The sequence below is a fragment of the Loxodonta africana genome, chromosome 3 (assembly GCF_030014295.1).
Source record: "Loxodonta africana isolate mLoxAfr1 chromosome 3, mLoxAfr1.hap2, whole genome shotgun sequence".
NCBI lineage: Eukaryota > Metazoa > Chordata > Mammalia > Proboscidea > Elephantidae > Loxodonta > Loxodonta africana.
Window position 1 is genome coordinate 29856976 of NC_087344.1, and position 12297 is coordinate 29869272.

General features: G+C 40.7%; 1 protein-coding gene across 1 annotated transcript in view; it reads left to right on the forward strand.

Annotated features, from left to right (window-relative positions):
* Positions 1 to 5479: 5479 nt before the first annotated feature.
* The window catches only part of LOC104846195 (zinc finger protein 669-like), a 76321-nt gene continuing 69503 nt past the window's right edge, over positions 5480 to 12297 (forward strand). The window contains exon 1 of the mRNA XM_064279905.1: positions 5480 to 5544. Coding sequence (XP_064135975.1) covers positions 5480 to 5544 — 65 coding nt within the window. The remainder of the gene's footprint in view (positions 5545 to 12297) is intronic.

The following is a 12297-nucleotide window of genomic DNA, read 5'->3' on the forward strand; positions in this document are numbered from 1 at the left end:
GGAGCTACAAGACTATGGCAAAACCAAAAAACAAAACTCATTGCAGTTCAGTTGATTCTGACTCATAGCAACACTATAGGTCAGAGTAGAACTGCCCCATAGGGTTTCCAAGGAGCGCCTGGTGGATTTGAACCACCAGCCTTTTGGTTAGCAGCGGTAGCACTTAACCACTATGCCACCAGTGCTTCCAACTATGGAAAGAAAGGCCATATAAAAGTCATCTACCACATTGCAGGTGCAAACAGTTAATATGCTCACCTGACAACTAAAAGATTGGAGGTTTTCGTCCACCCAAAGGTGCCTTGGAAGAAAGGCCTGGCAGTCTACTTGCGAAGAATCAGCCATTGAAAACCCTAAGGAATGAAGTCTACTCTGACACACATGGGGTTGCCATGAGTCAAAGTTGACTCGACATCAACTGGTGGAAGTGGTGATGTCTGGCTGCAAAATCCATGCTCAGAAACATTTTGTTACATTGTTCCAATTCTTAACTTTTTCACATGACTTCCATGGCCGTGACCTTTAAATACTCAAACTACTATAAAAGAGAAGTCGTTGGACTAAACCAGAAGGAAATAAGTTTCCTGAACAAACTGAATGCTTCGAAGGCCAGCGTAGCAGGTGCAGGGGTTTGGGAACCATGGTTTCAGGGGACATCTAGATCAATTGGCATAATAAAATCTATTAAGAAAACATTCTGCATCCTATTTTGGAGAGTGGCGTCTGGAGTCTTAAACACTAGCGAACTGCCATCTAAGATGCTTCAACTGGTCTCAACCCACCTGGAGCAAAGGAGAATGAAGAACACCAAAGACACAGGGTAAGGATGAGCCCAAGAGTGAAAATGGGCCACATAAATCAGAGACTACACCAGCCTGAGGCCAGAAGAACTAGATGGTGCCTGGCTACAATCAGTGACTGCCATGATAGGGAACAAAACAGAGAATCCCTGAAGGAGCAGGAGAGCAGTGGGATGCAGACCTCAAATTCTCATAGAAAGACCAGACTTAATGGTCTGACTGAGACTAGAATGTCCCTGGAGGTCATGGTCCCCAGACCTTGTTAGCCCAAGACAGGAAACATTCCCAAAGCCAACTCTTGAGACAGGAATTAGACTGGACTATAACACAGAAAATGATACTGGTGAGGAGTGAGCTTCTTGGATAGAGTAGACACATGAGACTAAGTGTGCAGCTCCTGTCTGGAGGGGAGATGTGAAGGCCGAGGGGGACAGAAGCTGGCTGAATGGACTCGGAAAAAGAGGTTAGAGAGAAGGAGTGTGCTGTCCCATTAATGGCAGAGCAGCTAGGAGTGTATACCAAGGTTGTATGAGAGATTGACTTGATTTGTAAACTGTCACTTAAAGCACAATAAAAATTTTTTAAAAAGAAAAGAGAAGTTGTCCCAAACATGGTTTGGGATGGAATCTTTTTACATGAGGTTATTTTGCAACCTCCTTCTGGGAAAAAATAGCATTCCTGATGAAAATGTGTAAGTAATTTTAATATTTCATTAATTTAACTTTAATGGAACACAGTCTTGTTCTAGTGGATCAGTCACCTTTGTACCCTGCTGACCGACATTCAAGAATATGATGCCTTTAAACTTTCTTTTCTTTTTGTATTTTCCTGTAAAGGGTACATCTTTCATTGGCTTACCAATGGTGTCTGTCCATGAAGCAAGACTGTGATAGACCTTGACAAGTTCTCATACCTAAATTGTCTATAGGGCTTTCTTTAACATTTTGGGTTTCCATCTCTGCCATGGAACCTAGCTTTATTATAAATCCAGAAGAAATTGATCCCCTCACCTGCCTACTGCTTACTAACCTCCTCCTACCTTCTCCCTCATCCTCTCCACCCTTCAATAATGTCTGTTCCTAATTGATCTGGACTGAAGACACAGAGATGGCCTAGTCTCCTTTCCCTACTGCTACCCATCTTGGAGAATCCTTTCTTTTAAATGATCGTGAGGCACACCTAAAATACCAGGGGCAGTTTTTCAATAAATATGTGGTGGGAGGGATGTCTTATGAGGATAAGCTTAACTACCCAGGAAAGAGGAGGGTACAGCAGCTAGTCTTTAAGGTCTTCACCTAACTGATCTGGACAGAGACTGTTTAGCCAACTCCTCCAACACAAGAGAAGGCAGTCGTCTTAGAGCCTGAGGGAATCATTCTTAGGGAAAATAAACACCACTTCCTGTGGTAGACCGAAAACAAAAGAAAACATAATAAGATAAAATATGTTTCAATATATTCATGGATAATAGAGCCATGATTAAGGAACCCTGTAATGCTTGGGAAATGTTTCATGCCAGTCAGGGGCAAATCACACCCCCAATGTGTTGTTGAAGATGCTATTGTGCAGGGTGGATCATTGATCCAATCCAGAAATTATCGCTTTTTGGGTTTGGTTTCCAGAAAGGTTTTGTTTTTATCATTTTGATCAGGATTACAGAAAAAAGGGATAAATTAGTTAGTCAGCATCTTGATAACTTTCCCCATGATAAAGGGCAGTGAGGTAAGTTGGCCGTAAAGAGGGCTCAAATACTATAATATACCATCACCTAACGTTGTTATCGTCAAGAAGGTTGAATGTACCAGCCATGAGTTATTTTTATCAAGTCATATCACCTCCATCAGTCTGTTTGATATGAGATTGGAGATAATAACAGTACCTTTTACATAAGGTTTATGAGATCATCTGCTTGTGTGGTGCTTTTCTTTCACCCTTTCCTCCTTTGTTTGGTAATGATATTGTGATTTTCCTTTGGGTAGTTGACTCTCTTTTATTTTGGCCCATATAATTCAAATATGGCTGGCCTCACTCTTCAGCTTTAAGGATGGGCAGGTGACCCAGGCCTGGTAGTAAGAGAACCCTGGCACAGCGATTGGTTCAGCTGTGGGCACGTTAGCTGCACAAGGCCAATCAGAATTCATTCTGGGATATTTGCAGAGGCTGTTGGGGGAACCCCTCTAAGTTTATCACCTTGATAGGATGTAAGCATGGAGTTGATGGCTTTCATCTCATAATGACATGAGGACAGGCTGAGGAGGAAGCAACTTAGAGGGAAGCAGAACAGAAAGAAAAAAGTGTTCCATTCCCGTGCCCATGTCTATAGACAGCTGTCACAAACACTGCCAAGTATATGAGCCAAGTTGTTTTTTCATTTACTCGAAAATTTTTCAGTTGCATTTTTGCCGATTGCAACTGAAAAATTCTTCACTAATTTTGGGTTATGGGGGTGATAAAATGAGATTATACAACTAAAATATTTAACAAAGAGAACCAAAACCCACTGCCGTCGAGTCCATTCTGACTCATAGCAACCCTATAGGACAGGGTAGAAATGCCCGATAGAGTTTCCAAGGACCGCCTGGCAGATTTTAACTGCCGACCCCTTGGTTAGCAGCCATAGCACCTAACCACTATGCCACCAGGGTTTCCTACAAAGAGTAAGTGCTCAATAAATAATATCTACTATTATTATTAGTGCGGCTGAGTCAAATGGATGTGGATTTTCTGAGACATGCACTGGAAAGATGGGACAATTTAAGAGCTGAAAACCATTATGAGAGTAATTCAAAGAACTTTGGAGGTTTGTTACAATTCCTTGAGGACACAAGGTTGTTGAACAAATTGCTCTCCGAAAAAAAGGCATAGCAGCACATAATTTGTTTTTTTAGACAATGTGATTTTTCTTTCCAAAGAGGTGATAGAAAGGCCAATGCAGACATTTTTAAGTGGAGAGCTGAAGTTACAGAATGTCATTGCTTTTGGTGTTCAATTCAATATTACAAAGTGTGAGGAGTAGAGGGAAGAGGAAGAAAAACAGGAATATATATCATTGCATCCAATTGTTCAGCCTACTGAATATAGACCATAAGTTGTGATCTGACATTTTGGTTTTTGTACTTGGTGAAACTATATATGGATGAAAAAGAAAAAGCTCTGGATATCAGTTCTTTGCATTGGACAAATCTGCTGCAAAAGACCTCTTTAAAGTGTTGAAAAGCAAAGATGTCACCTTGAAGACTAAGGTATGCCTGACCAAACCCATGGTGTTTCAATCGCCTCCTATGCATGTGAAAGTTGGACAATGAATAAGGAGGACTGAAAAATTGACACCTTTGAATTGTGGTGTTGGCGAAAAATACTGATTATACCATGGACTTCCAAAAGAACGAACAAATCTGTCTTGGAAGAAGTACAACCAGAATGCTCCTTAGAAGCAAGGATGGCAAGACTGCATCTTACATACTTCAAACATGTTGCCAGGAGGGATCAGTCCCTGGAGAATGACATCATGCTTGGCAGAGTACAGGGTCAGTAGAAAAGAGGAAGTCCCTCAAGTGTTAAAAAACAAAGATGTGAACTTGAGGACTAAGGTCCACCTGACCCAAGCCATGGTGTTTTCAATTGCCTCATATGCATGCAAAAGCTTGACAATGAATAAGGAAGACCAAAGAATCGACGCCTTTGAACTGTGGTGTTGGAGAAGAATACTGAATATACCATGGACTGCCAAAAGAACAAACAAATCTCTCTTAGAAGAAGTACAACTAAAATGCTCCTTAGAAGCAAAGATGGCGAGACTATACCTCACATACTCTGGACATGTTATCAGGAGGGATCAGTCCTTGAAGAAGGACATCATGCTTGGTAAAAGGGAGAGGGTCAGCGAAAAGAGGAAGACCTTCAGTGAGATGGATTGACACAGTGGTGGCAACAATGGGCTTAAGCACAAAAATGATTGTGAGAATGGCACGTGACTGGGCAGTGTTTTGCTTTGTTGTATGTACATAGGGTCTCTATGAGTCAGGACAGGCTCGATGGCACCTAACAACAACAACACCAGGCATTGGGGAAAAAAAAGCAAAACCAAACCCGTTGCCTTTGAGTTGATTCCGACCCATAGGGACCCAATAGGACTGAGTAGAACTGCCCCACGGGGTTTCCAAGGAGCAGCTAGTGGATTTGAACTGCCAACTTTTTGGTTAGAAGCCTGGGCTCTTAACCACTGCACCATCAGGACTCGAAAGAAGTTTTAATCATGGGCACCCATAAGGGGTATGGCCCAGAGGGGCAATGGGCAACTACAACTGGTGAGAGACTGGGCTACAAGGTAGTAATGGGTTTTTGGCTGGGAGGGCTAGTTAGAAACTACAAATGTTGAGAAACTGTGTAACAAAATAGAAATGTCCATGCCAGAAGCTAGGTGAAAGGGCAACTAGGAGGAAATATTCCATGCCAGGGTGACAAACTTTGTCGGTCCCAAATTGGCCTTAGGACAATCAACCCTGTGATGCCTTGGCATCATTAAAGTGGATATAAGACAGTGGTTGCTTGTATGGTAGTAATGTTAAAAGCAAAAAGCACTGAGTTAGTTAACTATTTAATTCAACCTTTAAGTAAGGTGATTATTAGGAATAATCTCATTATTATCATGACCAGTGATTAAAACCTAGTTTGTAGCCATGCACCCAATTTCACGAGTGACAACCAGGAAAACAGACTTGGAATCTCGGGTTCAGTGGGGCTGGTAGGCATCATTGTAGCTCACTTTGAGCCCTCGTGGTGCAGTGGTTAAGTGTTCAGCTGCTAACCGAAATGTTGGCATTTCAAATCCACCAGACTCTCCTTGAAAACACTATGCGGCAGTTCTACTCTGTCCTATAGGGTTGCTGTGAGTCAGAATTGACTTGACGGCTATGTGTTTCAATGGGTTATTTGTCTGCTAAGGGCAGTACAGATGATGAGACTTCTCGCTGAATTTTGCAGAGATTGACTGGGACGTCTCTAGTGCATTGTGTAAGTCCAAGGTGACTGGAGTCACAAATGCTGATATCATCTCCTGTGGTGAGTTGGTGGGCTTGGGGGAAATCATCCGCAATGATGAACTCTTGGGCCGGGGGAGGGGGGGGTTGTCTGAGGCGGTGTCATCAGTTGTGGTGTGGGGGGCCACACCAGCCCAGGGTAGCCCACCAAAGCAGCTATCTATTGGGGGTATGTTGGGGCATTTGGGCATAGAGCCTGGAGGAATATTTGAGCTGTCTGATGTAAGATGTTTCTGCACTCGCCCCTGGAGCTGCTAGTGCTGCAGACCTCTTTCACATTTTCAGAGTCATCAGGAGCTGTCAGCCACAACTGAGGGGCGTTCTGGGCTCACGGATAAGGTACAACCCTTAAAGAATGGAGAAAGGATGGATAATCTATTAACATAGGAGTAGACATTATTAAAGGACTTCATGTATGATGAGTTTTTATCCTTTTATAGGCACGACACACTCTTTTTTAAATATACAAAGAGGCTGTAGAAAGTTTTTTTTTTTTTTTTAACGTTCACTTGAGCTCCACCATATGTGTGATGGAGACCAACTCCCACTGCTGCTCGTTCGGTTAATCCCAAGGAGCTTCCCAGGTACTCGAGGGGCCTGGGGAAGGGTGGCCTCCGCCATGGCATCCATCAAGGGACTGAGGGCAGGGGAGGCCACTCCTCCCCCACATGTGGAATATGCCAGAGGGCCCAGTTTGGCTCCATCCTGTATCATGGAGGCCTTGGTAGCCATACCAAACTTGTGAAGTGCTGCTCACACAATCCAAGGCATAATGGACAGATGAATATAGAAAGTCATAGGCTTAGGGTCTTTGAGAACGTCTATTTTCCAAGAGAGCCCAGTATGCAGTCAACAGTGGTTGCTCTAATGATGCTAAGAAGGACAGTTTCTTATATCAGACACCCATGGCAATTACGGCCATCATGGGAGTTTCAGAGACTCCAGAAGGCGTCAGAAAATGTTGTTAAAGTTCTACAGTGAGGGAGCGTGGGAGCAAAAACTGGAGTGCCTGTTGATTTTAATTTGGACGGATTTTAGAGCCTTTCATGGGAGGATTCCTATTCAAGGTGGACTGCTTTGTAAATAGCAGCATTAGTGAGTTTAAGTAAACATTGTCAGTGAGGAATATGTTGCCTTCAGAACACAAAAGAGGACTAAAAAATGTTGGAGTGGCATGTTCTTAATTAGTATGTTGAACAAATCTCAGGGTAGTGTCATTAATTAATTAAATTAAGATGGGTGCAGTTAAGACCTTGCCTATAAAAACTGTGTGTGGTGGCAAGGCTGCTGAGGTGCCTATGGGTAGTGTGGCAAAGGTATATTGTGTCCTTTCAGAGATGCAGGCAAACTATGGCTGAGAGGCTATTGAAATAGACACTAAATAGGAAACATTAGCTAAACTTATAATAGCAAAATATTTACTGGTTGCCGATTGGAAGGAGGCAGTAATTTTAATATCAGGTACTAGGTGTGGGGACCATAGAATTAAGTTTTCAGTAATCCACTGTGAGGTGCCTGTTATTCCTTCTAGGTTTAAGAATGAGCAAAATTGTGTTGTGAAATAGAAAGGTCAATGGAGATAATCCCTTTACTGATTAAAGAAAGATTCTTACATAATAAGTTTTAATTCTTGAAGGCACTGTTTTAACATATGTTGGGCCATATTATTTTAATGGAGGGTGCATGGGGTCCCATTTTGTCAAGACACTTTGTAAATGTCAAAGACTTAATTTAATGTTAATTTATTACTCATTGTGTCAGTGTGTCCATGCCAGTTATGGGATATTTTAGGGCAATGAGTGCTGTAACCACAACAAATGTTGGCAAGGCAATAATTTTGATGGTTAAGATGAGGAATATTTTTTTTCCTTTATTTTTATATTCAGTAACTCCCCTAAGATTACAGGTGGGTACCATGTTTAAACTTAGTGGAATCCCCAGGAATAAGTGTAATTTGAGTCTCTGTATTGATTAATTCATGAAGGTTGCTGTTATGGATTGAATTGTATCCCCTAAAAATATGTGTCAACTTGGTTAGGCCATGATTTCCAGTATTGTGTGGTTGTACTTCATTTTGTGATTTTAATTTTTGTATGTGTTGTAAATTCTAATCTCTACCTGTGGTTAATGAGGCACGATTAGAGGATTAGGGTGGGATTCTAACACCCTTACTAAGGTCACATCCTTGATCCAATATAAACGGAGTTTCCCTGGGGTGTGGCCAGCACCTCAGGGAAATGAGCAGCGGGGGGGGGGGGACCTCATACCACCAAGGTACCAGCACCAGGAGCAGATTGTGTTCTTTGGACCTGAGGTTCCTGCACGGAGAAGCTCCTAGACCAGGGGAAGATTGATGACAATGGCCTTCCTGCAGAGCCAACAGAGAAAGCCTTCCCCTAGAGCTGACACCCTGAATTTGGGCTTCTAGCCTGCTAGACTGTGAGATGAATAAACTTCTATTTTGTTTGTTAAAGCCATCCACTTGTGGTATTTCTGTTACAGCAGCACTAGATGACTAAGATGCCAAACGGTGCAGTTAGCAGATACTAAAGCTAATTTAGAACTTATGTCGTACAGGCATAAAAAATCAGTGGCCATGTATCTTTTATTGTATAAGTTATTTTTACAAACACACACACAAACAAAATGATAAAGGTAGCAACAGGAGGCCTATAACTATGTAAATATTCTACTCAGAAAAGGTTGGCTTTTGACTCCTCTCACAGTAGGTATCAAGCTAATTGATCTGGTATTTAGTGGGATATAAGAAATGAAAGAGGGAGAATCCTTAGTATCCTTTTACTTCTTCACTGCTCAGATAAAGAAAAGACTGTTCTGAGAAGGGAGATAAAACCAGCCAGTTAGTAGCAGAACCAGGACCAGAACCTGGGACTCCTTCCTCTCTTTTATTGTCTCTTTCCCAGATTTTGACTGGCAGAAAACGGTTTGTTTAGACTAAGATGCAAAAATATAGGAATGGAATTTGATTTCCATGCATACACAGAATTGAGCTTTGTGTAACCAGGAAATCTTGGATGAAAAGAAATAAAGGAAGTGTCCCTCTTCCTGCAATATAATGCAATTTGGCATCTATGCTGTTAAAGATGATGTTGGCCTCAGCGGACCATTGATTTCCCCCAACTTCAGCATCACAATCTCCAGCTCGACCCACTAAAAACTAAATCCTTCTTCCCAACTACTAAATGTTATTCTTATTTAACTAAGAATTAAAATTTTGTTTTAATTCTCAGTGTATTAAAATTTTATTTTGCCTCTATTTACTACTTGGAGCCCTGGTGGCACAGTGATTAAGAGGTTGCAGCTAACCAAACGATCGGCCGTTTGAATCTACCAGGCGCTCCTTGTAAACTGTATGGGGCAGTTCTACTCTGTCCTATAGGGTCAATGTGAGTTGGAATTGACTCTATAGCAATGGGTTTGGGTTTTTTTGTTTGTTTATTTACTACTTAGTTTATGATCTTATTAACTTTATATTTTGAATAATACTAAGGGGCTTAAAGAGCATCAATAATTCTATCATAGTAAAAACCCTTTGTAATTAAAAAAAAAAAACTCACTGGCAATAAAAACTGTCCCTCATACTATGTTATCTTGTTGTGGAAATCTGTATTTTTTCCCATGAAAAGTAATTAATGTTTATTGTTTAAGCCACTTAGTTTTGGGGTTGTTTGTTATCCAGTAAAAGCCAACGAGTACACAATCCTTAAAATGATTTATGTAATACCAATGTAAAAACGGGAAAAGGCATTTTTAAGTAACCCCTGACTATGATTCAGGCATTATCAAGGAACAGCTTGGCATAGAATTTCTTACTTGGAATGAAGAAACAGTTGTCATTTATTTCAGGAACAAAGCAAGGATGTCTTCTCTTGCCATTTGGTTGTTGATGAAAATACACACAGCAGATATAATTTCTTTTAATACATTCCTGGAAATGAATTATGCGTTAAAGTAGGGCAGTGCCTTACTACATTAAGTTTAAACCCCACTAGTGCCAATTTCAGTTTCCCGAAACCTCACAAAGACTTACTCATTCCACTGTACCCATTCTCACTGGCTCTCCTTTCAAAGCCCTACGGCTTTGATGCCTTTGATTATATCGTCTCCCTGCCTAGAATTTCCAAACATTCCTTTGATAATTTGAATTAAAAAGTGGAGAGCTTCTCATAGCATGACTGGGAGGACACCCTGTTTTCTGAGAGATAACAGAAAGTCTCTGGCTGTTCAGGAATCTTCAGTGGCAATTTGACATCATTATATTTATTTTTGTATTAATTGTTTCCCGGGGGAAAGTTTTTCCCTCTGAGCTTCCTATTTTATCCATTATTTTTGTGCAAATGCTTGGTGGTCCTGGTGATGCAATCATCTTTACAGAAATATAGACAGTACATACAACTTGCCTGGGTTGTCAGCAAGCTGGACGAGATTCCAGATGGATCACACTAGCAGCTTGCTTTCCAGACACAGACGATCCCCACCGCTCCTGGGCCTCACCAGCCCAGACAGAACACAGCCCCATTCCTCTGCTGCATTCTCCCAAAGGAGCAGAGACTCCTCATCATATCAGTGGAGATATTTTAAAATGAAAGTTGAAGTTATAGAAGGGCATGGTTTTGGTCTTCATATCAATTCACCAAAGTATGGTAAGTAGTAGGGAGAGGAAGAAAAGCAGGAGAAAATGTAATGTTACACCAAACCATTTGGCTAATTGAACAAACAGAACAAAACCAGTGGTCTGGGCTTCGGTTTTATACTTGGTGTAATATGATAGTGATACAAAAGAAAAAAAATGTAGGGGATATCAGTTCTGTCATGTTAATAAATGACCTTCATTAACATCAGCAGGATTTACTTGATTTTACTGATAGAAAACAAAAGTCATCATAACTGGACTAATAAGCAATATTGTGATAAATGGAGAAAAGATTGACATTGTCAAGGATTTCATTTTACTCAGATCCACAATCAACGCCCATGGAAGCAGCAGTCAGGAAATCAAATGATATATTGCATCAGGCAAATCGTCTGTAAAGACCTCTTTAAAGATGTCACTTTGAGGACTAAGGCATGCCTGACCCAAGCCATGGTATTTTCACTCACCTCATGCATGCAAAAGCTGGACAATGCATAAGGAAGACCAAAGAATTGATGCCCTTGAATTAGGGTGTTGGCAAAGAATATTGAATACACCACGGAGTGCCAAAAGAACTAACAAATCTGTCTTGGAAGTATAGCCAGAATGCTCCTTAGAAGAGAGTATGGTGAGACTTCGTCTCAGGTACCTTGGACGTGTTATTAGGAGGGACCACTCACTGGAGAAGGACATTATGCTTGATAGAGGATCAGTGAAAAAGAGGAAGACCTTCAATGAGATAGACTGACATACTGGCTGCAACAATGGGTTCAAATGTAACGAATATGAAGATGGCACAGGACCAGGCAGTGTTTCATTCTGTTATACACAGGGTTACTATGAGTCAGAACCAACTTGACAACACTGACAGAAAACATATTTGTTTTGTTTACGGAATCATCTTCCATCAGATGTTTTTATATTCCATTTAAATTTTAATTTTGAACATTATGTATCAAATTTAAACTGATCTCTCTCTGTAAAGATGAAATATTTAAAAAGGATTGTAAGATTTTCATCTATAGTGTAATAACTCTGAATGCTTACACCTATTAACAACATTGCAGTCTTCGACTAGGAAGGAGAACCTAACAAAATGTGTGTGTTAGAGGAGAAATAATAGATTTTTGTAGCAATGAAGAAATACAGTGCTGTGTAGGACTGGAGAACCTGGAACTATTATTTTTAAGAGTGACTAAAACATAACATTCTGGGTCAAAATGTAGGAGGCCTATGCGTTAGACGAAAGTCTGTGGATTTCTTAAACTCAAAAATAAATAAACACCCGAAACTTTTGGCATTTTAGGGGATAAGGAAATATAAAACCTAAAAATTAAGCTCCTGGAAAACAGAAATATGTTTTCATTACTGACATAAATTTAAAAAATTCCTGTTTTGTAATAAGAACCATGTTGGATAGGAGGCAATGGGACACCTTGACGATGACTCAATGATCATTTTGTTGTGAATTTTTGTTTAAATTTATGTGGTGGGGGACTGGATTTTGGAATCACATTCCTGGCATTTCCATGTAATCTGTGTCCAACAAAATAAAAGATAAATTGGACTTCATCAAAATTAAGAGTTTTTGAGCATTTAAGAGCATAATCAAGAGAGTGATAAGACAACTGATAGAATGGGAGAAAATATTTGGAAACCATACATGTGGTAAAGGTTCAATATCCAGAGTATACGAAGAACACCTTCAAAAAGACAAATCTACAACTTAAACAATGAGCTTTTGGCTCGGATTCCACTTGCTGGGCCCCTGGGCCCCACACGGGGTGGCCCCTCTCTCCGTCCC